The sequence below is a fragment of the Manihot esculenta genome, chromosome 11 (genome assembly GCF_001659605.2).
Source record: "Manihot esculenta cultivar AM560-2 chromosome 11, M.esculenta_v8, whole genome shotgun sequence".
Taxonomy (NCBI): Eukaryota; Viridiplantae; Streptophyta; class Magnoliopsida; order Malpighiales; family Euphorbiaceae; genus Manihot; species Manihot esculenta.
The window spans coordinates 2,597,315-2,622,356 of record NC_035171.2 but is presented as its reverse complement, the minus strand read 5'-3'; the positions used below and the strand labels follow the sequence as shown (position 1 = coordinate 2,622,356).

The 25,042-nt window shown below is 31.8% G+C and overlaps 2 protein-coding genes across 2 annotated transcripts; one reads left to right on the top strand and one right to left on the bottom strand.

The window, feature by feature from the left end:
• Positions 1-328: 328 nt before the first annotated feature.
• LOC110626815 (WD-40 repeat-containing protein MSI4) lies at positions 329-7,925 on the bottom strand. Its single transcript, XM_021772926.2, has 15 exons — positions 7,672-7,925; positions 6,850-6,913; positions 6,133-6,219; positions 5,978-6,040; positions 5,368-5,433; positions 5,170-5,244; positions 4,792-4,867; positions 4,174-4,399; positions 3,835-3,916; positions 3,025-3,098; positions 2,682-2,793; positions 2,505-2,579; positions 1,581-1,660; positions 1,285-1,384; positions 329-651 (listed from the first exon to the last, which is right to left on the bottom strand). The coding sequence occupies exons 1-15, from the start codon at positions 7,788-7,790 to the stop codon at positions 553-555; spliced, it is 1,398 nt and encodes a 465-aa protein (XP_021628618.1). The 5' UTR covers positions 7,791-7,925; the 3' UTR covers positions 329-552.
• A 4,517-nt stretch (positions 7,926-12,442) lies between these two features.
• On the top strand, positions 12,443-23,393 carry LOC110625544 (protein ROOT HAIR DEFECTIVE 3 homolog 1). The gene is made up of 23 exons (XM_021771171.2): positions 12,443-12,646; positions 13,533-13,682; positions 13,986-14,052; positions 14,148-14,250; positions 14,990-15,060; positions 15,165-15,228; positions 15,327-15,392; positions 15,554-15,601; positions 15,671-15,733; positions 15,836-15,892; positions 17,674-17,832; positions 17,917-17,985; positions 18,141-18,232; positions 18,832-18,910; positions 19,373-19,538; positions 19,813-19,937; positions 20,408-20,670; positions 20,758-20,854; positions 20,939-21,103; positions 21,690-21,794; positions 22,352-22,446; positions 22,562-22,658; positions 22,812-23,393. Exons 1-23 carry the CDS (start codon positions 12,643-12,645, stop codon positions 23,052-23,054), a joined length of 2,448 nt encoding a protein of 815 aa, XP_021626863.1. The 5' UTR covers positions 12,443-12,642; the 3' UTR covers positions 23,055-23,393.
• Positions 23,394-25,042: the final 1,649 nt, after the last annotated feature.

Sequence of the window (25,042 nt, the reverse complement as noted above, 5' to 3'; positions counted from 1 at the left end):
TAACTTATTGTACCTTTAAAGTTATTTTGATAACTTATCAAACAATTAGCGGAAAATTGACACGATTGGATTAAGGGATATTTTATTTTGATAAAATTAATACAAGAACTGTATGTTTGGAAAGAGATTTTTTAAGGTAATGAAAGGTTTTTCAAAGTTTAAAAAAGTTAGTTGATCCCAAATTTAATCAAAATCAAATTGAATTGAAATAAACCAACCAACTTTTAAGTCTAGTCCAGTCCCCCTAGCTTGTAGCTAAAACCGCCATTTCTCGCCCTTTGTAGAATAGCCTACTTAGCTTTGCGCATTTTCATATTCGAAACAGAAATTGCATTTTTAACATAAACGAGCACTTGATAATAAACCGAGGAGAGGAAAAGAACATGCAGCATTTAAGATGGTCATGGTCACCAATGATTGGCCACCTTAAACGTTAAAGCATCTCTCTAATTCTGAAGTAGATATCAGAGCAACTCGAATTACCAAAAGAGACCACTCTACTAACAGAGTCCCACTGTTCAGCATCCCAGTTATCAGCAAAACTAATGAGTTCTAGCTTTTATCACATGTGAGAATGTGAGATTTAAACTTATCCAGTTCTGCAAGGACCTCCTCCTCCGGCCTGTAAATCAAGTCGATCATCCGCCATATCTGCACCAAATTAATTATGTTTCAGTGAAGGAATAATAGTCAGAGTGCTAACTTATATTTAACACGTCTAGTCACAAGCAAAATGTGCATCTAATTCACGTGTCAAATCGTAGTCCTTGTTTTTATCAGAGCAATTGATACAGGTCCATACGAACAATGACCATGGGTCCATCTTAACCACTTAACAGAAAAGGATAAGCATTAATTAAACCGAAGTAGAAAGCAACAAGCCAAATCACTCGAGAAACCATTTGTTCAGCGCTGCAATTCCTTCACCAAGTGACCCATAATGCTACCACATGTTGGATACACTTGACAAACCTGCTGTACCTCTCATCCTTGCCAAATTGAAGAATGCTTATTCAGTTTTTCTTACTCCAAATTCTAGAATGGTTAATTATAAATTTCACCACTCTAAGGGAACAAGTACACAGGTGGGTGAAGATTGAAGACATGCAATAAAATTAGATTGACTAAAATCAGATTCCACATTTTCGAATTATTTTCTCCACAAACAGCAGAAGAGAGCATAATAGAGAAACATTACAAAGAAATGCTAACTTAAAGCCATACTTGCATGACAGAATAAAGTTCTCAGCAGAACATCAATTGAAAAAAATGGTTTTTTCTTACCTGTAGAGTACCACCTCCTGAAGTACTTTCACAATCATCAGAAACACTGACAATTGTCCACGGATCTGAAGCATTCCAATGGAAGTCAACAACCTTGTCCCTAAGTGCACATATAAACCATGATCACCACAATGAAATCAAACAAAAATGAGCATATAACAAACGCTGTCAACCGCCCAAAACATTTTAGGCATCAATAACTACTATGAAACATCTGCAAATTGATATTTCAGCATGACAACTTGAATAAATGTAAGAATAAAGGGCACAGGAAGCACACAAATAAACTCTCATACCTATGCCCAGCATGTCGGAAAAATAATCCTGGAGGAGCATTTGGCAATTTCAATCCAGTAGAATCTTGCTTTTTACCAACCTGAAAGACGAGGATAATAAACAGCAATTTCAGAAATACAAAAAAATGCCAAGACGAAAAAGGGAACAAGGAAAATAGGCAAATATATAAACCTAATAATCCCTCCACCAATGAAACCAAAAGAAAATTTTTACAGATGCTATTAATGCCAATGACACACTGTTCAAGATGTGATTGACTGATATGAACTCTAATCTAATTGTTATGGCTCAACTTTTAGAGAACCACAATGTTGAAGCCTGTAATGGAATATGAGCAGTCAAACTGTTTGGAGAAAAAGTAGAAGTGCGTTTAGAAACAAATTAGAAATATGAACCCTCTTCTTATATCAGTTCACTCATAATAACAGGAACAACTCCATAGTTATTTCCAGTGAAACAATCATCTTCCCCAGCATCCAGATTAACCTCAAAAATTGGGGGAAGGTGGCAACAAGATCAATTTCATTTTTTCAGGATCAAAGAGGGAAGGAGAAGCAGAAGGTTTGCCTGCACTGTGAGGCATGCTTTGACTTTGACTACTACACTACTGAACTTGTGATTAATTGTTGCTTCACTATGCTGGCACATCAAGTAAATCAAAACATGTCACACTATTTGTCTATTCTACGGCGTCTCTCCTTGGAGGCTTTCCATATGTTCCTCGCATTAGGAAGAGGAAGATATTTTGACCTGAATTTCCATTTGTATAGACTTCCCTCAAAGTCATGTTTGATTATTAAGTTGTTCTCTCTTTTACCCTTTATAGAATTGACCATGAGAGAGGGAGAGCAGAGAAAGAAAGGGGGAGGGGGAGAGAGAGAGAGAAGAGAAGCAGTCTAGAAGGAAAAATATAAGCTTAGGACCTTCTCATAATCCCAGATATTTAGAATGCCATCCTCTGCAGAGCTTCCAAACACAGAAGACTTGTCTGGAGACCACTGGAGACAAATGCATAATTTTGTTGAAAGTTAAATACTTCCTCCTTGTACAGGCATGCAAAAATCAGCAATTTAACCATAAGCCAAAACAATTTGCCAGACCTGTACACACAGGACAGCAGCACTGTGACCTGCAAATTTATGAATAGGTGATCCAAACCCACCAGAAGTGAGCTTTCGGCGATCAAACATGTGAATAGTATTATCAGCTGATCTGAAGTAAAGAACAATACCACTTAAAGGCATACACCGAGTTACATAACTTAATTCAGCATAGGTAAAGAGATCAAAGAAAGTGTAAATGAAAAAGAACCAATGGCACAAAAATCATTCCAAATTCCATGTTGCTGCTCATGATAAAGAATATGAATACTAACATTCTTCATTGTAGCACTCACCATGATAAAGAAAATAGATACAGAAGAAAGGACAGAAAATATAGTACCCAGTGAGAAAGAGGTTTACATCATGAGGATTCCAATCAACACAGTGAAGATCAGCATTGTGTGCTTTCTCAACCTGCCAGATCATAAGAAAAATAAAAACAAAAACAAAAGAATGAATGCCAAATATGGAAACTACAGGAAGCGGTAGCATAAAAAGACCAGGGGAAAAGCAGTTCCACTTGTCAAAATGGAAACATAAAAATAGACAAAAACACAACATACAGTTCTCATGGCCAACACATTGAAACTTGGACTAGGAAGCAAAACCAAGTGAATCAAATAGACTTTTCACCTGTACTATATAATGAAATACTGGTTACTCAAAATAATGATACAGATAACAGACACAGTTTTAGTGATCATAACTAAGCAAAGGCTCAATCACAAACCACACGGATACTTATCCTACACTCTACTTTGTATAGAGCTAAACTTTCTGGGAGCTATTTTGCTTCTACCTCAGTGCAGGTTATATTTTGTCTCCCTCTTCTCCACTCCGGCCACATGGATTTAATTACCAAATACTGGTGCATCCATAGGTTGAAATGGAATGCCACTGAACCATCTCAAATGCTACTTAATCAACTTATCACCTATGGGTAGAACCTCCATCTTCATACAGGTCACTCATCCAGTCATTTACTCATTTAGTAAGCTATATAACTCAACTGCAAACAAGCTGCCTCCCAAAATAATAGGAGTCTTACAAGTGAATTATATTTTGCAACTTTCATCAAGGATAAAAACAGAACAAAGCGAGAAAAAAATGTAAAGAGACAAATAATAAGCATCAAGAGAATGAATGCAACCTTGACAACTGGACTAGAGCCAGTTCTTGCATCCCACAGTATAAGACAAGAATCATCTCCTACACTACAGAACTCCTGCGCACTGGCCATTGAAACCAAAAAAACATGAGATAATATCACAACTTCACAAGGGATAGAATGTTCAAAGGAGACTTCAGGTAATACTTCCATTAAGTGATAATGTGAGAATAATAGAGACCCAGGCTTCTAAAGCAAAGTGCAAGTTATACAGATTATACAGTATACAATGTGCCAGAACAGACCAGATGTATGAATGCACACATCATTAGCTTGACTACACTTTATCCAAGGGCAATTGATTATGATTGCTAGAGCTACCTTGATGGGCAGAATTGAACATCTTCAACAGTATCATCATGCCCTTGATAGGTACCTCGTGGCCCAATAGAAGGCTTCTCCGCAGGTTTATCATTACTTGCACCAACCTTAGATGCATGTTTTGCATTGGAGCCACCAGACCCAGGAGACTTTGAAGGCACTGGGTCAGTAGCCAGTGTTGAGATATGATCATGAATACTCCATAGCACCACTAACTTGTCTTTACCTACCATAACCATTGCCCAAGCACAAAAATTGTGAGAATGTTAGTCAATTTAATAGCCAACCAACATAACATAAAACCTGACCAAAAAAACAATTCACATTTCCAGTAATGTGCATAAGAGGCGAGCAACAGAAAATCCAACAGCATATAAGATGTCTGTAGTTTATCATGAGCTCACCTACCCTTCAAAAAATAATAATTATATAAGTCTGGGATGATTATATGAGTCATGCGATCATGCATTGTTTCTACAGTAGGCACATGACAATTAACTTCATTCAACCAAGCATTGTCCATATGTCTCAAAGATCAGTTTGCTTCTTAATAAACAATTAAGTTATGCTAAAGGAGTTCTGAGATTGAGAACCTATGAAATGAAAATAAAATCCAACCTCCAGATAGTACAAAGGACTCAGTAGGGCACATAGCAAGAGCAAATTCAGCATCATCTTTATGCCCAGTCAATATCTACGTGAAAATATAACCAAGTTAAATAGTGCACTGATGAAAAAATAAATTAACAAAATTCTTCATATACATATGAAATGATTTCTACAATCTCAATGACCATTAACAGCTGAATGCATTCTTACAAGCCAAAAGCTGGAAATAGAATTTCAACAATAACATTTTAAATATAATAGATTCCAACATTGCATGCTATTACAAAAGAAATAGAAAGATTTTAAGTATAATTGCAAGCTATAAGAAGTATAAAAACTACTTAAAGAGTTTTAAGAGAAGGAACAAAAGATTGCCACAGGACAAACCAGATCTGGATGAGACTCAGTGGCTCCCATGACAGCATGACGGTTAGGTTGGCTCTCAACATCCCAAATGAGGACCTGTTTAAAAATTTTGATAATTTAGTTCGAATAGAACTCCAATAGTCCATACCTATAAATCACGAGAAAAAGCATAACTAATTTTAAATATCTTTGCAGATAAAAATGAAAACAAATGTTTACATCAGGACTATCAGTGTGTGTAGCCACTATCTTACTGTTCTGAGGCAATTCCCTGATTCTGTTCACCTGTGAAAATACACTGAAATGCCTCAACATCCATTGGCATTAGGAGAATGATGTATAAGTGATGAAGCAAAGTTAGACAAGTTAAATATGAGTAAAAAGTTACAAGTAAAGTGTACATTATTGCAAGACAAAATTACTACAGATAGATCTAGAGAGAGAAAGCTTGCTTCAGGGTTCTATCTTCGAAAGTAAAATAATTTACATAAAAGCAGCAAGAATTCAGTGGAAGGCTTTAAATTCCATGGATATGATTCTTTCAGTTACTGAAAATGAAAAAATCAAAAAGTCATTAAATCCTCAAATTTGTTAAAAGGCCACTCCCCCTTTCCCTCACCCTACTCCACTTTGATGCTGCTATTATTTCCCATTGATCCCTTATTTTCTTAGACAGCTAAAACCCTTTCCAAGCATTTTTCATTTTTCAAATTAGACACTTCCCACCAAAATGTTTACAATAATCAATTGGGTTTCTAGAAGTAGCAATCAATTCAACCAATAGGAGAGGGAAAAGTTAAAAACTAAAATGTTAAGAAGTTACAGGTACCTCGCCAGGATGTATAATAGTTTTATACTTCCTTACAAAAGGAGAGCGTGCTTCTTCATTGAACTGTTAGATAAAGCAATCAAAGGATCCCATAGCTAATCAGTACAACGTTCAAAAAACAGCGAGAAAGGCAACCATTATCATAATGACAATACCTGCGCTATATGCTCTGCAGCAGCAACCCTAGGTTTAACAACCTCACAGTTTGCAATTACAAGAGTATTTGGAACACTGCCATCAGTCTGGATATGAGAGAATAAATAAGTAAATAAATCCAGCAACATGACTGCAGGACTATGAACAATGGACTACAGGATCCAGCATTGGAATTTTAGCAACATCAAAGAGGAACGGGCACAATCCAAGATGTAAAATGATAAAATCACTTCTGCAGCAGCTTTGGACAATTAGAGATTTTCTCATGCAGTAGCCTATTCAACATTAACGAAAATAATCTAGATTCCACAGCCAATTTCTAAGCAACTACTCTCATAACTGTTGTTCAGGTTGCAGTTGTTTGTTTAAAATTAAGAGGGAATGAAAAAGAAAATATTAAATGATGATTCCTTTCTCCTAATCATTTTTATTGGCTTCCCATTGTATTCCGAATAATCAAACAAAGAGCACATCCAGCTAACAACTAAATGAATCTAACCCTTCAAAAGTGACAATTTTATAACTCTCTGCCTCACTATTTGTATAAAGTATACTAATTGAACTCCCAAAAATATCAAATCAAACCATTGACATTGTTTAACCTTTTTCCCCAACACATCTTATATTAACAGAAGGCAAAAACTATTGATGAAAAAAAAAAGCACTATAAAATAGATGTACAAATTTATATTCTGCACAGATAGTTATCAACTTGCCTGTTCAGAAAGGTATAGGCGCTGACGATTCTTGTAGGTTGCCTGCTCCAGCTGTGGACCCCATCTATTAGTTAAAAAATTAAAAATAGAGGATCAAATCCCAAGTACAGAGTAACTGAAGATGCTTATGCATCACTATGTGTCCTTCTTCTAAGGCATGTGAAGCATTAAGAATATGATAAAGCACATTGACATAAGTACTTGTCAAAACGGATCTCAGATGAAATCAAATTACATACAAGAACATTAACCTACATGCATTTTACATGTTGACTAGTAGAGTCGAATCAAAGTACATTTCTGCACATATCAAAAACTCCTAACACCTACAAAAAATGAAACTCTAAATTTTGCCCATGACCAGATAACTAGTGTTAACAATATCAAAAAGTGGGTCAAATTAAGCCTAAAAAATTAATCTCAACCAAGGGAATGTAATTACAATCATTTCCAAGACACTAAGGAAAAAAAAAAGCAATTACATGCACTAGAAGAACAAAACAATCAAGTTTAAGTCATGAAGCATTAGAAGAATAACAAAGGTGCATGGAGTAAGATCTAAAATGCAGTAAAAATAAACCACAAGAACCAAGTAGATTACATGATTTTCATCATCCACCATCCAGTACAGTTGCACAGTCAAGCTGCTTATTTATCCCAAAAAAAATGCAAATGGAAAAGAATTTTGCAAAAAATAAAGGAGTATAACAAGCATTTCGCAAAACAAGCATTCAAAACAATAAGTTAACACAACAATGAGGAAATGCACCAGAAAGAGAAATGAAAACAGAAACCCTAGGAACCAGTGCGAGAAGCAAGTACCGGCAAGAGAGAGAAGGCCAAACGAGGTTATGATTAGCGAGCCAATCGTAGAGGACAGGAACCAGTGACTTCCATTGTGCATACCTCTCGTCAACCGATCTCTTCCCTTTATCCTTCATTTTCTTTCTCTCTTCAATCTCTCTTGCCTCAACGTTCTGTATCTCTTTTGTGTTTCGTTTCCCTCTCCTTTTTTTCCCCTTTCTCTTTCCCGCCTACTCTAGCACTGTCAGGTCCTCTGTAAACTGCGAACCGAGCCACCGAGGCGCTCTCTTTTTTTTTTTAACCTTTTTATTTGCCTCCCTCTCTTTCGGTGCGATCTAGTGAGCCACGGTGGGGAAGACAAGTCGATGGGTTCTCTGACGTGTAAAAAATGTGGAGCGTGATGTTAGGCACCGGTGCGGTTCCATTCGATTCAGAATTTATTTTATTGGCAAAAATTACTACTATAAATTCATAAATTAGATTCTCAATTTAAAAATATATATTAAAATATTTTCAATATTTTTTAAAAAATATTAATTAATTTTTTCTTAATTTTATTATTAATTATTTTATTAGTTAATAATTATAATTTTATAAAATTTATTAATTAATCTCTCCATATTAAAAATATTAAATAATTAATATATTTTTTAAAATATTAAAAAAATAATATATTTTTAAAAATAATAAATTAATTAGTGAAATTTTATATATTATAAAAATTAAATAATAACCTTTCTCCTTTATTTTTGTTTGCTCAATTACTAATATTTTTTTTATGAATGCATATATTGTGCATTTTGTCAAAACCTATCATGTTATATACTAAAAGGATAATAAAGATTATATCATTAATCCAATTTAAACTCAAAATAAATTTTAAGTTTAAACAATAAAATAAAATGAATTAAATCAATTTAATCTCAATATAAGTAAATAAACGATCAAATCAAACATAAAAAAACTTAAATACTACAATAAAAATCACAGTTACATTTAGATTTAAAATATCAATTAATTAAAAATCATAATTCAACACGTGAAATTTAGATTTTATGATATTATAACACCACCTCATGGATTAATATATATATATATATATATTTATATACATATGACCCAAAAGATAGATGGCTGTGTTGTTAATTAAATAAGTTTTATATTGTTTATTACTATAATTATTTTCATAACTATAATTTTAATATAATTGAGAAATTAATTATAAAAATTAGTTTATAATACATTGTCCATTTATAATTAAGTTAGAATTATATTATTATTTGATAAAATTAAATTTAGAGTTAGTCGATGATAATAAATTTAAATTTTACGATACGTTCCTATGATAAAAATTATTTAGATTAAATTAAAAACTTGTTAGCATGAGTTTGAATAATGTATAATCGGATTAAAATAAATTCATAACTATGATGATTTTTTAATTCTATTTATTAACATTTATATTTAAAAAAATAAAATTTAATGTTTTTTAGAATTTATTTTTTAAATGAAAATTATTAATTAAAAATACTTTCAGATATTAAAAATATCGTTCGGATTTGAATATGATAATTTGTAAGTAATCTAACAGTTGTCATCTCTATTATTAATTTTATTATAAAATTAGAAGCACCTTATTATAAAAATATTAAGTTACTTAAAAAATTATTTTTATTAATATTTTTTTTCTTGTAAATATTCATTCTATCAATAAACTTAGATATAAAATATATAATTCATTGTTATAATTAAATTTATATATTTACATAAAATATAAAAGTTATACAACCGTCAAAAGTCTAATGATAAATATATAAGTAAATTTAAGAGATATTATATCAATTTTTAATATTTTTTAAAAACAAAAAAATATAAAAAATACTTTAACAAACAGACTTTTACTGCAAAACTTGACTTTTTTCATATTATATATATTTGTAAGTTTTTATTTAATTAATGATGAATATTATTACTAGCTTGTTATTTTATTAAGATAATGTATATTTTACAATAATTAAATACTAAAAATAATAGCTAGTAAAAGATAATGTATATATTTTAAAAAATATTTTAAAAATATAAATTAATAAATTTTTATATAAAAATTAAAATAATAAACATATCCAATGAATAAAAAGGTCCAACGTACATAAATAAAAATTAATTATATTAAAATTAAGGGCAATAATAAAAATATAAAAATAAATATATTTTTTTCTGTAATTTTTATTTATTTTATTTTATATATATTAAAAAATATAATTTTTTTATTAATTTTTAAATATAGCCATTTTATATATTAAATTTTAATAAAATATATTAAATTTTTAAATATAGCAATTTTTTTATTCTAACACCTCCGAAGATGTAAATATAGATGTTGTGGTGCCAAATATAAAAATAAATAAAAAAAATAAGCAGATTTCTGTGGGCCCAGTTGATTTTAGGGTTTTAATATTTTCTTTAGGGGTCCATTTAAATATACGTGAAATTTAAGTTTAATTAATGGAATTTAACAATAATAAATAATCAAATGCCACAGCACGTGATTTTATGGATATTATGACGAATGTCCCATAAAATCTTCTACTTAAAGTGGGCGCATGTGCACGTGACACTTCATTACTTGAGCCTCAAATTGAAAATTTCAATCATGAAAAAATAAATAATAATAAAAAAGTTAATACTATAATTATTTTTTTATTTAAATGGCTATGTTTTAAGGACACTCCAATTAGGTGACCATTCGATCGGTTCGATTTAAAATTAAATCAAATTGAATAAATTAAAAATCGAAATTTTAGTATTTATAAAAATCGAATCGAACCGATTTTGATCAGAAACTGAATCAAATCGAACCGGTCTGATTCGATTTGATTCGGTTCGATTTGATCGGTTTCGATTTTTAATAATTTTTTATTTTTTACACTTTATTTTTAATATTTTAAAATTTAATTAAAATATTTTAATTTTAATATGATTTAATATTATTAAAAAAATATATTATTATCACTAATCGGTTGGATTCGATTTTTTCAGTTTTTTTTTATTAAAATCGAATCGAACTGAAATAATTGAAATTTCTGAAATTAAAAACCGAATCAAACCGAATTGAAATATAAAAAAAATCAAATTAAATTTTTAAATCGATTCAGTTCGGTCAATTTTTTCGATTTGAACCGAATACTGCTCACCCCTAACACGAAAAAATAAAAAATATTTATTTTTTATTTTTTTTTTCAATTAAATATATAATACAAAAATTAATACAAAAAATTAATCATCAATTCGAAAGCATTTTTTTAATATATATTTAAAAATAATACTCTATTTGTTAGCTTAGTTCATTTTTTATTCCAAAGTGTCGACATTTTTTTAAAATAATATTTATTTATTAATTTTATAATATTTTTAGTTAATATGTATTTAAAAGTTAAAAATTATTAAATAGTAGTTTAATAATAAATTAATGAAAATAAATATGTTAGAAAAAAATAATATAAATTTAACTGTAATTTTTTAATGCACTTAGCGTGGTGGAAAGTGCATTCTATAACCTTGAAAAATCTAAGGTTTGACTCCCCCAACCCCTATTTAAAAAAAAAAAAAAACTGTAATTTTTTAATTTATGTGAAAAATAATAGTCATTACGTGAAAGAAAAAGTATAAATTGTTAATAAAATTTGAACATGGAATTTAAAATATAATTTAATAAATTAAAACGTTTTTAAAAATAAATTTTAGTGGCCTTATACTTTTTTATTTAATAAATCAATTTTTAATAAAAGAATATTTTTTAAATAATTAAAATTTAGTTGTATTTTTTACTATAAAATTAAAAATATTAAATGATTTCACTCATTTTAATTATTTTAATTTATATCAAAATATTAACTATTGTATTGTTGGAGAAAGTAAAATATAATTATTAATTAAAAAATAAAAATTTTTAAAAATATAATATTATTTTACTATTTTTATTTTAAAATATGTGATTTTATTTATATTAAATTAATATAATATAATTTATTATTATTTATTAATAGTCTCATATCATAAATATTATTTATCTAAAAATAGATAAATTATTATAATTATTTTTTTAAATTTTTCTCTAGAACTAAATAATCATAAAAGAATATTCTATTACATTTGTATAAATAAATAATAATACATATTAAAATTATAAAAATATTAATAAATATGCTTATAATTAATTTTTATTATAAAAATCCTAAATAAAATTTAATTATTTACTCTTGAACAAGGTTATTATTTTTTTTTTGAAATCGTATTTTTTATAATTTTTTTTAATGAAATTGTAAATAAATGGAATTTAGGAGTTTCACCTTAATGAATTTTAGTTCATTAACACAAGAATTATTTTCATTATTCTAAAATTTAGAGTTTGAGTCCCAATAAAAATCAATGTATTAAAATAAAAATTTAAAATTTCACATTTTAAAACCAAAGTTATTCCTAATAAGAAAACATAAATTAAAAAAATATTCACTTTAATATTTGTATATTTATAAAAAATAAAATTATATATCAATAATAATTTATTTAAAAAAATGTATTAATAATTTATTGAGAATTTTTATATATATATATTTTATGTGGTGAGGCAATGCTCAATTGCCGAGAAAATAATATAATATTATAAAAATAAAAGATTCCTCAAATTTATTAATTATGAAAAATAGAAAATGGTGATGGAATTGGCATTTTTAAAAAAAGAAATTATGGGACAGTCAAACTCAAAACCACTAACTTTAAATTAGAAAATAGAAAAAACAAGCACAAAAGGCTGAAAAAATTTTCTTCTTTTGAGATCTCTCTGTTTCTATCTGCCTTCTTTATCAATCAGAGCAGAACAAAACAAAACCAAAAAAAAAAAAAAGAAAAAAAAAGGAAAAAAAAAACAGAAAAAAACATCCCTCAGGTGGATTTGAGCTTTCAATCCTCTTCAGTTCCGATCAAACACAAATGGGTAAACTCTCCATTTTATCTGTTTCATTCTGTATATTAATCTCTCTAAGCTTTTGCATTTCAATTGAAGCTTTTTCACCGTAATTATATATCTCATTGCCATTAATTTATGCAGTTATTGTCATGCGTTTTGGATTAATTTTGTATAAATGTGATTGCGGTTTCTGTTTTGTCTTTAACTTTCAGAAAATTTTCATACAACATGAAAGATATAGACGCATTAGATAATGAAAATGAGTATTAATTATTTTCAAACAATTTGATATGGTATTTGGATTTTCAGAAGGTGTTTATAAATTGCAGATTTGTTTTTAGGTTTTGGAAATTGGATCATGATGAAATTCTTAATCATACTCAATGGCTGGGGAAAAGAGGAGAAAGGGAAAAGAGTTTGTTATTTGGAGAATCTTCTTATTGGGGTTTGTGGATTCATACAAAGTTTTTTTCTACTTTGCTGGTGACAAATTAGAGGGGCGAGTTCAATAGATTGTGCGAATTTGATTATTCTCAATGGCATTGGAAAAGCCATTTTCAGGATTATGCTATACTTTTCATTTTCGCTTTCTCGCTTTTTTTTTTTTTTCGGGCAATCAAACTGATGTTGATGGTTTCTGCTAAGTTATGGCAATGAACCTCATGAGCAGATTGTTTTTTTTTTTTTTTTTTTTTTTTGAAATATCACTCTTATATGTGCATGCCCGGATTGATATTTATTTCTCTTTCAATTTTTTTCTTTAAATTTCATATTTAAATTTATAGGGAGATGTCTGTGGATTGGACCTGTTTCGAAGGTTTTTAATAAAAATGTCCTCTAACACGAATAATATGACACTTATTGAAGCTCTATTGTTGTATCATAATCAACACATAACAATTCTGGTTTACAGCGAAAAATGAAGAATGTTGTTCTACTCAGCTGATTGATGGAGATGGTGTATTTAATGCTACTGGACTAGAACAATTTATCAAGGATGTGAGATTGGCCGAATTTGGACTATCATATGCTGTAGTCTCCATTATGGGCCCACAAAGTAGTGGTATGTATTCTACCTTTTCTTCCATTAACTTGTTAATCTCTAGTTTCATGCGTCTCCAGAGGTGAGCATTCATGCTGCGATTTGTAATTTACATGATTTTATGCTTTAAGCTGAATAATATGAATCTGTTGGCAAACAAACAAAAGGTTATGAAAAATGCCTTTTTTTTTCCCCTCTTTTCGATTTTACTAAGCTGTTTTTTTAGTTGAATTCAACTTCCAAATTTTGTGCTTCCAACTCTGTCTTGATGGAAAGATTTACGCTGTCTAATGACTTTGATATTGTTTTCTCTGGATTGAACAGGGAAAAGCACTCTATTAAATAATTTATTTCGTACCAACTTTATAGAGATGGATGCTTTTAGAGGAAGGTATATTCTTGTATCCCTTTCGTATTAGATGTTATTCCTTTCATAGAAAAAAATATGTGGAACTTTGGAAGCTTCATATTGCATTTTATTTTCAGGTCTCAAACCACTAAGGGTATTTGGTTAGCTAGATGTGCTGGCATTGAACCTTGTACTCTTGTAATGGACTTAGAGGGTACTGATGGAAGAGAACGAGGAGAGGTGCATCTTTTTTAAAATTTTCTCTTTGTTTTCTGATAGATTCATTTATTTTTGTGTGATATATATCTATAAGACCATATTACAAACAAGAATGCAGTACTGCATCCTTAGTTTCTACACCTTTTGTTCCTTTGCTCACTGTGTGTAAAACCTTTGGCATTTTACTATCATCAAGGAAAATGGGGGTGCTTATGGTCTTCAAGCAAGAATTGAACTTCTCTAGATGTATCTTAAGTTAATCGCCAACCAATCCTCCATTGTTGACTTGGTGTATTAAAACTGTTGAATCCCACATCGGTTTTCGGTTTGGGATAGGGTAATGTGCCCTTATAAGGGGGGCTTTAGCTACTCTTCCCCGTTGAACTAGCTTTTGGGTGAGTTAGACCTGACCCAAATTTAATATGGTATCAGAGCTATTAGGCCTCCTCCCTTGAGCTAACTATTAGGGAGCTAACTATTAGGATGAGTTAGGCCTAACCAAATTTAACGAAAACCATAGCTTTAATAATTTTTTTTTTTTTGTAATTGTCTTCTTGATTTTTGAAGTTTGAATGGTGTATATAATGTTCTGAAGGTTTCTGAAACTTGAGCACATATATACCAACCCGATTCGGATACATTATTCACTTCTGACTGGTTGGAATCTTATAGAATTAGGATTTGTTGTGCATTTCAGTATGAGAATCTCCCCCTCTCTTGATATTGATCTTTCTTATCTGTGCTTCCCCCCATATTTCAGGATGATACAGCATTTGAGAAGCAGAGTGCACTGTTTGCCCTTGCTGTTTCAGATATAGTATTGATTAACATGTAAGATGTTTGCTTAAGATGTACTGGAATTCTCTAATTTATTATCTTTCTATGAAATGGTTTCTCATAATGTCTATGCATCTTTGCTGAGAACTTTTTCTTAGGTGGTGTCATGATATTGGCCGTGAGCAAGCTGCAAATAAACCTCTTTTGAAGACTGTATTCCAGGTACTTCACTCGGAGTAAAGTTGTCCATAAACAATTTGATGTATATTTTGCTAGCTTGTGTGCTACTATCTTATGTTTCTTGCCTGTGCTTTTGCAAGGTCATGATGCGATTATTTAGTCCACGCAAGACAACTTTGTTGTTTGTCATACGTGATAAAACAAGGGTGTGTTTCTCTCTTATTTTTAGTTTAACATTGTGACGTCAGAGACATCCACTCTTTCTTGTTCCATTTGTTTTTATGCTTAGGCTATAATATATCATTGCTTTCTGATGTAAAGTGACCTGGGCTAAATATTTTCTTGTGTCTTGATCTGTTATTTACAGACACCGCTGGAGAATTTGGAACCTGTCCTAAGAGAAGATATTCAGAAGGTAAAAGATGTGGTACCCTTCTCATTTATTGGAATACCACTGTTTTCTTACTTTTTTCCCCAACTACAGATATGGGATGGCGTTCCTAAGCCAGATGCACACAAGGAAACTCCAATAAGTGAATTTTTTAATGTGAGATATCTTGCTTTCTTCTGAGATGAGCTTATCTGTGCCCTTCTCTTTTAGAATGGAAGCATTTATGCTGACTTTCTGTTACTTGTAATGTATGGATAGGTTGAAGTTGTTGCCCTTTCTAGTTTTGAAGAAAAAGAAGAACAATTCAGAGAACAAGTAAGCCATTTGCATATTTAATTAGCTTACATGCGAAAATTGGAAATTAAATTCATGAAAATTTTTGGGTACATTTCTTCCATCCCTCAACTTTAGTTCTTATAACTGAACTGCCCATGAACTTTGATTTTGTAACATTGAGATCCCTAAAACTTTATTTGAATGAATAATAAAGTCATTATAACTTGTTTTTTCTGGCTTACAAGTTACAAGGCCGATGTAGTAGACATCAGAGAAAAAAATAACATCCCAAAAATCTCTCTGTTCACCTCATCCACTTTTCTCTCTCCTTCTGCTTCACTTTCTCTGCCTCTTCCCCTCTATGCTTTCTCATCTTTCATGCCCCCCTCTCTATGTTCTTCATCTCTTCCAGGAATTATCACCTTAAAATTGTTTCTCCAGATGATTTTCAGCAAAAATCAAAATTAAGTCTCCAGTCATTGAGAGAGATGTGAAAAGAGAGCGGAATTTTAATGTTAATCTACAACAGCAACCAATGCCTATTTTGTAATTGCTCATATCTATAAAAGTAATAACTGTACAAATTATTTAGGGATCTCCCCAATACATCTCAAAGCAATAGCAAGATTAAGTTGTTAACCCTACATTTCAAGATCACAACCGTAATTTGGAAAAAAATAAAGGGCTTGACCTTGTTGAAGCGAGAGAGGGATTGAGGAAAAGAGTGGGAATTTCACTGAGCAGTAAAACTAAAGCTGCAATCAACCTCTTACCATCTCAGCCCTTTGAAAGGTTTGAGATGCAGAGGGACTCAAAATTGCGCAGATTTAAATGATCACATTTTGAAACAGCCTCTGCTCTTGCTTCATGATGAACTCTCGCTCACCCCAGTCTCTTCTCAGAATTTTAGATACTCCAATTTCTTCATTATACCATTATATTAAATCTGAATAAGGATCTTAATTTTCTGAGACTTGCCTATTTCTCTTATCACTCATCAAAACCTGATTGGCAAACATTTTAGAGAAAAAACGCTTCATAGTTGGATTCAAAGTGACTGTGCAACATGCACAGCAAAAGAAATCGAAGACCTACCTTGGGCCACCAATCATCAAGTCAACCATGGGTTTGTCTACAAAAGCAAACTCTAGAAAGTCAAGAGATTTACCTGGAAAGCCAGCCAAGAGCCTTTGTGATTGAAGTACATTTACCAACATAGATGAATCCTGCAACAATTTTGAGGCCTAAGCAGCAATGTGAAGAAGACATGCTAAAGATGATTTTAAGATGTGCATAAACGGAGAATTATCATCAAGCTTAGGAAATAAGTTGAAGGAATAGTGGGAGAAAGACTGCCTGGGGGGAGAGTAAAGGAGATTGTGACTTGTGAGGGGAGAAATGTGTAGTTTCAACTTGGTTGAGGGTATTTAGGTCATTTACTTTCTTTATGCCAGCCAGCATGGAGGGGCCACATTATTAGGTTAACTTGCGAACTCATGAGATCAGATAATTTATTGTTCACTAAATCAATGTTCATGGATTTTCGTGTTACACATGAAGTTCATTGCAGATGATCCTGTTACAGTGACCAAAATTGTGGGACGGCTGGCTAAATTTAACCCTGAAATTGAGATTGTTGGTGTCTTTGCTAATCATTCAAGAAGACATAAGCATTCAACTTAACTGTATAATGAAACTAAATTATTTTATTTCTGTGATTTTCAAATGTCCCCAACAGTAATTATATCACTGCAAATTTCTTTCTGTGCCAGAACTAGGTTGTCTTTTACAATGTGTTTAACTGCTCCCTATTAATGAAGGTGGCTAACTTGAGGCAACGATTTGTCCATTCAATTGCGCCCGGTGGGCTTGCTGGAGATCGACAGGGTGTAGTACCCGCTTCTGGATTTTATTTTAGTGCTCAACATATTTGGAAAGTCATCAAGGAGAACAAGGACCTTGATCTTCCTGCCCACAAGGTTGATTTTTGAATGTTTGCTTGCACAGGCCTGTAATTAATGTCTAAAAATTTTTTGATGACACTATGATCCACAAATTTGCAGGTCATGGTTGCTACTGTGCGCTGTGAAGAAATTGCAAGTGAAAAGTATGCTAATTTCAGTGCAAATGAGGTATATTATCTTCGTATGCTCTTTTTTTTCTCTCTCTCTCTCTCTTTTTGTAATTTTGTCTTATTTAATAACTTGATCTTGCAAACTTTCTAAAAGTTGAAATAAGCACAAATTGTTGAAGTTAACTAACCAAACTTGTTTATAATCATCCTCAGGGGTGGCTTCAAATAGAAGAGTCTGTACATTCTATCCCTGTCTCTGGGTTTGGAAAGAAACTTAGTTCAACTCTAAGTGCTTGTTTGTCCGGGTATGTGTTTTCTTTTATCCAATTTATACTTTCACTGGGGTTGGGATACTTATGTTCAATCTGGGTAGACAGCGTTACGGTGCTGACTTCAGCTATGGCAGATTTGCCATCTCTGATTCTCTATTTCTTCACTATGTTCAGTTATACATCGGAAGATTTGTGTGCTTCCAATGGTATCAGGAAGTAGATGTAATTTCTTTTCATAAAAAATCATAGAAGTGGTAACAGAAATAACTACTGGGATGGATCACTATGAGGATTCTGGGTTAATAAAATATCTGGTTGTTGATAGGTTGGCTTTTGATCTTTTTGTCTTTTCTGTGGTAATTTTTGAGCTTTCCATATGTTAAAAGCATTCGTTGTTTTCATTGATAAAATTCTTATCCTCTATGTATTTCACTTTCATCCAGCAGCAGACTTTTATGATAAGATAAACGGCTTATTCACTAAGCATCTCTGCATTAGCTACTTGGTGGATGATATCATCTGATAATCTTCCTTTTCTTGAGCAGTGTTTCATGTTTTAGGACCATCCTCTAAAAAATCTAAGCTAATGCTTTTGTTACCATTATTGAGTTTTTATTTCCTTTTGGTTCTAGGTATGATGAAGAAGCTATCTTTTTTGACGAAGGAGTCAGATCTGCAAAGCGAAAGCAGCTTGAAGAAAAACTGCTGCAAGTAATCCATCTCTCTAGTAGCCTGTAGCTCATTTATGGTAGTTGAAGTTATTTAATCTGTTGAGAAGACTGCAGCATTTCAATGAGACGGAAAATGTTGAAGATGAACTGTAGCCTTCGTGTCTGTCTGTCCATAACTAAAATTGTGGGAATATTTGGTGGCAGTTGTGCAAGCAACTCCTTTGTATCACTGTTCACTTGTTTGTGGTGTTTTAGGTTAAAGCTTAAGTAATGGGGTAGAGTCTTAAACACCACATTAAAGTCAACTTGTTCATTTATACTTACAGATGTGGGATTCCTCTCCCCAAAAGTTTTTGCGGGAATTTCCTCAAACTTTTTTTTCTTTTAATGGATAAATTGATATTTTGTGTGGTATCTAATGAACTCTAACAATCATCTTCAGTATATGTGCAATGCTTTTTTCTTTTAATTTCTTATTGCTTGTTTTCTTATAATTTGGCAGCTTGTCCAACCAGCATATCAGTCCATGTTGGCACATATAAGGTCAGGAACTCTTGACAAATTCAAGGAAGCTTTTGTTAAGGCTTTGGATGCAGGGGAAGGGTTTTCTTCAGCTGCTCGAACTTGCACTCAATCTTACGTGGCTCTATTTGATGAAGAATGTGCAGGTATAGTTTCATTGTATCACTCATTTAGCCCTTTACTTAAATGATGCAGATCAAAGTTCGAGAAGACAAAAACAAGACAAAAACTTCTAAAATACTGAATGGGTAACTAAATAGTCAGAGTTTAGGTGAAAATATTAATGATCAGTCATTGTATCATTATTATGGCTAGTCTTTTACTTCATCCAATATTGTAAAAGTACTTGGGAAATGGTCTTGTTGGCTTTACTGAATAGGGGCCAAAATATATTTTGAAATTTGTACATGATAATTGCAGATGCTGTCATTGAACAAGCAAACTGGGATTCATCTAAAGTCAGGGATAAGCTGCAACGTGATATAGATGCACATATTGCCTCTGTTCGTGCTGCTAAACTGTCTGAATTTACATCATCGTTTGAGGTATGATCATCTACAGGTTTTCTCTTCCTTAAAGATTTCACTGTCTTCAATTATTGTCCTAAATAGAAGATGAGCGAGTTATATTCTAATGGCCTTGGGTAGAATGGAAATTAAATTGTATCTGTGAACATGTTGGAATTTAGCTGAATCTTTTTTATGATGGGATGGGAGTGAAAAGTGAAGGTTGGTGGAGAATATATGTGCATGGTTTTGTAATCGATATTTCATTTTCCTCATTTCATTATTGAAATAAATTATCCAAACTTTGCAGAAGAACTTCACATCTATAATTCTTAACTTCATTTCACTTTGGCAAAAGTATTTCATCTGTTGTAAAGCTTGTTTAGGCGTGCCTGGTGACAGCATAGCGTTCATTTGTTTAGGGATTGTTGCATAGAATTTTGAGAAGCTTGTCCTGTTTTACAACACTTAGATGTTTACATGACAATTTTCACTGGGAATATTTACAGGCTAAACTGAATGAGGCACTAGCAGGACCCGTGGAAGCTCTCTTAGATGGGGCTAACAGTGAGACTTGGCCAGCAATAAGGAAACTTCTGCAGCGTGAAACAGAATCAGCTGTTGGTGGCCTCTCTAGTGCACTTATTGGCTTTGACATGGATGAACAATCTAAGGATAAAATGCTCAAGAGTTTGGAGAATCACGCAAGGGGTATAGTTGAAGCAAAAGCTAAGGAAGAAGCTGGACGAGTCCTGATTCGTATGAAAGACAGGTATGTAGCAACTCCTTGTAACTTTTTCTTTAGTTATTTGATTTATTCAGGTTGCATCTGTGGGGATTGACTAAAATTTGCATACAGGTTTTCTATGTTGTTTAGCCATGATTCTGATTCAATGCCACGAGTTTGGACTGGAAATGAAGATATTCGAGCAATTACAAAAACTGCTCGCACTGCTGTATGATGTGATTTAAGTTTTAAATTTCTAGAATGATTTGTTGCATTTGTGTCATATTTAATTTGATTGATAACATTTCTTCAGTCCTTGAAGATTTTATCTGTGATGGCTGCAATCCGTTTGGGTGATGAAGTTGATAATATTGAAAGTACCCTATCATCTGCTTTGATGGATACAAAGAGTAATCTTGCTATTACTGATAGAAGCATCACAACATGTGATCCACTGGCTTCAAGTTCTTGGGATGAGGTTTACTTTTTATTATTCCTTTTCCCCCTTCTACAGTCTATGACAGTATGTTTTCAGTAATTCTGTAATAAAAGCATATATAATTGACTGGGAAGGAGACTTCAAGTAGACAAACATCTTCTGTTGCACAGATGTTAGGTCGTGTTTTTTCTTGTTTATCATTTGAATGCTGTAAATTGTTTATTTCTCTGTTCTTATTTTAATGAATTACTGAATTAGATTATCCGGGATAACAAAAAGATCACCAAGTCTGGCTATTTCAATATAAAGGTGTCGTGTTCAGTATTGTCAAATTTATTTACATATGTACTCCTTGAATCCTATTAGTGATACAATAAATGGGCCTACAGCTCTAAACATAAGTATCATGTCACTATGTGCATGCTGGTTGTTACTTTATGTTACATGTCCAGATTTATTTGACCGGTTCCATTTGCAATTTACTTAAATAAACTAATTTAGGCATGCCTTGATGGATATTTTGGGCTAAGATTTCTCCCGTCTCTCTTGAATATGCTATTTCTTCTGAGAGCCTTTTGATTTGCCTTGTTCACTAATCAATAATTTTAACTTTCTTACACTGCAGATTCCATCATCAAGGACCTTGATCACACCTGTTCAGTGCAAATCTACGTGGAGGCAATTCAAGATGGAGACAGAGTACAGTGTCACTCAAGCCATTTCTGCTCAGGCATGATTCCTCTGACATACAAATATTTTACACATTTTCCCTCGTTTCTATAGATGCCACTTTTTATACAGAAGTTCTTGATTTTTGCTGGCTCTGGCTGGGACATGCTCCGGTAAAGAATAAAGGATGGGGATGCTATTCTCTGCGTTTGGCAAGGAATATTGAGCAAACTTTAACTGTTGAAGTTGGATATTGAATGATTGTCTGATATTGGGTAAACAACTATTACAATCATTAAGCCTTAACCCAAAACTAGTTGGGACGATAAGATATTAGGTATAGAACTAAACTACAAATGGTTAAATGTATGGCAGTAAGCTTTAGCATGTGGAAGTTGCCGGGCCAAAAAGTCTGGGCAGAATCCATTCTTGGCTTTGGATAATTGAGAGTAAAGTATCGATAATATGGTTCAAATCTTATCATGATACTGATATAATTGTTTTATGTACTATAGTTATATTGCCATAGCACTAGCAGGACTTGAAAAATTATTATATTCATAATTTCTCTTTTTTTATAGATATTTTTCATTAATTTACTCTCTATTTCAATTTCAGGAAGCCAGCAAACGCAGCAACAACTGGTTACCACCCCCATGGGCAATTGTTGCTTTGATTGTGCTGGGATTTAATGAATTTATGACACTACTAAGGTAAATCTTTATGATATAGTTGTGAAATTAATTGTGTTGGTGAAAGATGAGATCCTTCATGCACTAATCTCTCTCTCTTTTTTTAAATAACTTTATTAAAAAAAATTCATGGCAGAAATCCCTTGTATGTGGGATTCATCTTTCTAGCTTATCTACTGATGAAAGCCTTGTGGGTGCAACTGGACATTTCCGGTGAATTCCGCAATGGAGCTGTGAGTGTTCTTTATGCTACGCAATTTATTGGTTTTGAAGCTAATATCCATATCCTACTGTATAGTCATTTTCTAAGTCGTGTACTTGGTACTTAAATTTGCGGCACTAGAAGTAGTTACTTTAATCTCTGAAGCAGAGCGTTTTATCCACAGCTTCCTGGGCTTATTTCTTTGTCTTCGAAGTTGCTTCCGACTGTTATGAACCTCATGAAAAAACTAGCTGAGGAGGGGCAGATGCCTGCTACTAATGATCCTCGTCCTCAGAGAAACCCATCCATGGCAGCAAAGACTTTTCGGAATGGAAATGAGACCAGCAGTGCTATGTCAACTGCTTCCTCCGGGGTAACTAATGCCGAAAATGGGACTGAATACTCTAGCACCTCAAAATATGACTAAGTGAAATAACTATGCTGACTGGACAGTAGTTATATTACTGTTCATATATACAAGTGTTTGGCACGCATTTAGGTGCCCAGTTATATGTGTATGGTCCACGATGATCAACTCTTGTGAGTAAGCGAGAGAAACAGATTTTGGAGGCATTGATTTTAGTATATCTGCCGCATACAGGGGGCTATTATGAGAATGCCCCATTTTTTTATATATTCAATAGTTTCTATTTGTTAGTCTAGGTATTATTGTTATTATTATTATTTTTTGGCACCCAAATTTTGTTGGAAAAGCTATTCTAGACTCTTTCTAAAAATTGATGCTGATTGATTATGCTGTTCTGAATTCGTTTTCTTTTTCTTGTGAAAATTTAATTTCCCCATCATTTTTTTCCCCTCAAAGGTGTGAGAAGAGGGTGTTTGATTCAGGAACATGAAATATTGTATGGTATTGTAATTTGCTCTCTTTTGAAGTAAATGGTGGTTTGTTTTTGCTTGAGCAACCTTCTATCAGGTAATTGAATATATATATATATATATTTATATATATATTTTGGCCGAAGAGCTTGGTGTCCATTCAAAGTGGAGGACAGCTTCATAAATATGCTTAAGAAGAAGTTGGGGATGGGGCAAGCTCTGTAAATGAGTGAACTGTGCTAAAACATCTCCATCAATGCGAGGTCCTTTTTGGTTTAATGTTAAACATAAACATCTTTTGGCAGCTATCTCGTGTCGGAGTAAATTTATGGCTATGGCCTATGGGCTATCACCATCTTTGTTGCATTCTCAACGTATCTCTCCCTTCATTTTCTTTCATATTCATCTGATTCTATAGAGTAAACTTTTCACATTTCTAGTTTCACCTTTTGGTTCTTTTTTCCAATAAATGAAAATGACTGTACATAAATTATCAATCATGACAGCTAAATTCTCAATTCAAGATCCAATAACAAGAAGTTTCCTCTTTTACTACACTTCTACTACGTAGTCTCGCCATCAAAATCTTCTGGTAAAACTCACATTAGATGTTTTTTAAGTGAAAGCTGAAGGGATTGAAGAACTGAGATTCTCAAAATTTAAGTAAATATACTTATCGCCGTATTAAGCTGTGAATGACTCACACCAGACTTGGACTCCAAAATTCTTGTTTAATATAACAATGGAATATTTCAATAAAAATGAGGGTTTCGCTTTTAGATTGTTTTTGTTAATTTTTTACTTAATTATAAATGAAATATAAATCACACTGGGCCAATTTGGTTGATGAATAGTGAAATTTCTAATTTTCACTGTAAACTTATAATTTCTGTACATAGTGAAATAATACAAAATCAATTTTTTAAAATTGATTTAATTATGATTTCTTACTACAAAATTTTCAAGGATTATTAACGAATTCTGGTCCATAATTTTTTAATTAATGAATTTGAAGTCCATTGGTAATTAGAAACTTTTTTTAAAAAAAATATTTATTAATGGATTGTAAATCAATTGGTAATTAAAAAATCATTTTCAATTAAAATAATAAAGTTTATCTCTATCTTTTAGATTATTTTGGCAACAATTAAAATTATTTTTCTTATTATATGTATGCTTTATTTTTTATGTTCAATGGAAATATATTATAGTGAGTAGAAAATAAAGGTATTGAAATGAAATGAGAAAAACGGAAAATGAGATAAGAAAAAAGAAATAAAAGAAAATTAAATAAAATGAGAGAAAATATAAAAATAACTAAAAAGTAATTAAAATGAGAGAAAAATCAAAGAAAATGATAAAAATATTAGAAATGAGAAGAAAATAAGAGAAAATAAAATACAAGGAGGGAAGACAAATTAACTGAGAAGAGAAAGAAAATGAGAGAATAGAAAAGAAAATAATAGAAAACAATGATAGAAGAAAAAATATATAATTAATTATTTATTTATTTATATTGTCATTCTACGTTTAATAGTGTGTATTAGTAGTTAGAAAAATTAATTTCCTCACTGGACT

Coding starts and splice junctions, on each gene's coding strand:
- LOC110626815 (XM_021772926.2), bottom strand. CDS start 7,790: ATGAAGGATAAAGGGAAGAGATCGGTTGACGAGAGGTATGCACAATGG. Junction 4,868..5,169: donor CTGAGTCTCATCCAGATCTG/GTTTGTCCTGTG, acceptor ATTTTCACGTAG/ATATTGACTGGGCATAAAGA. Junction 4,400..4,791: donor GTCCTTTGTACTATCTGGAG/GTTGGATTTTAT, acceptor TGGTTATGGTAG/GTAAAGACAAGTTAGTGGTG.
- LOC110625544 (XM_021771171.2), top strand. Junction 15,061..15,164: donor GATATAGTATTGATTAACAT/GTAAGATGTTTG, acceptor ACTTTTTCTTAG/GTGGTGTCATGATATTGGCC. Junction 21,795..22,351: donor CTCAAGCCATTTCTGCTCAG/GCATGATTCCTC, acceptor TTTCAATTTCAG/GAAGCCAGCAAACGCAGCAA.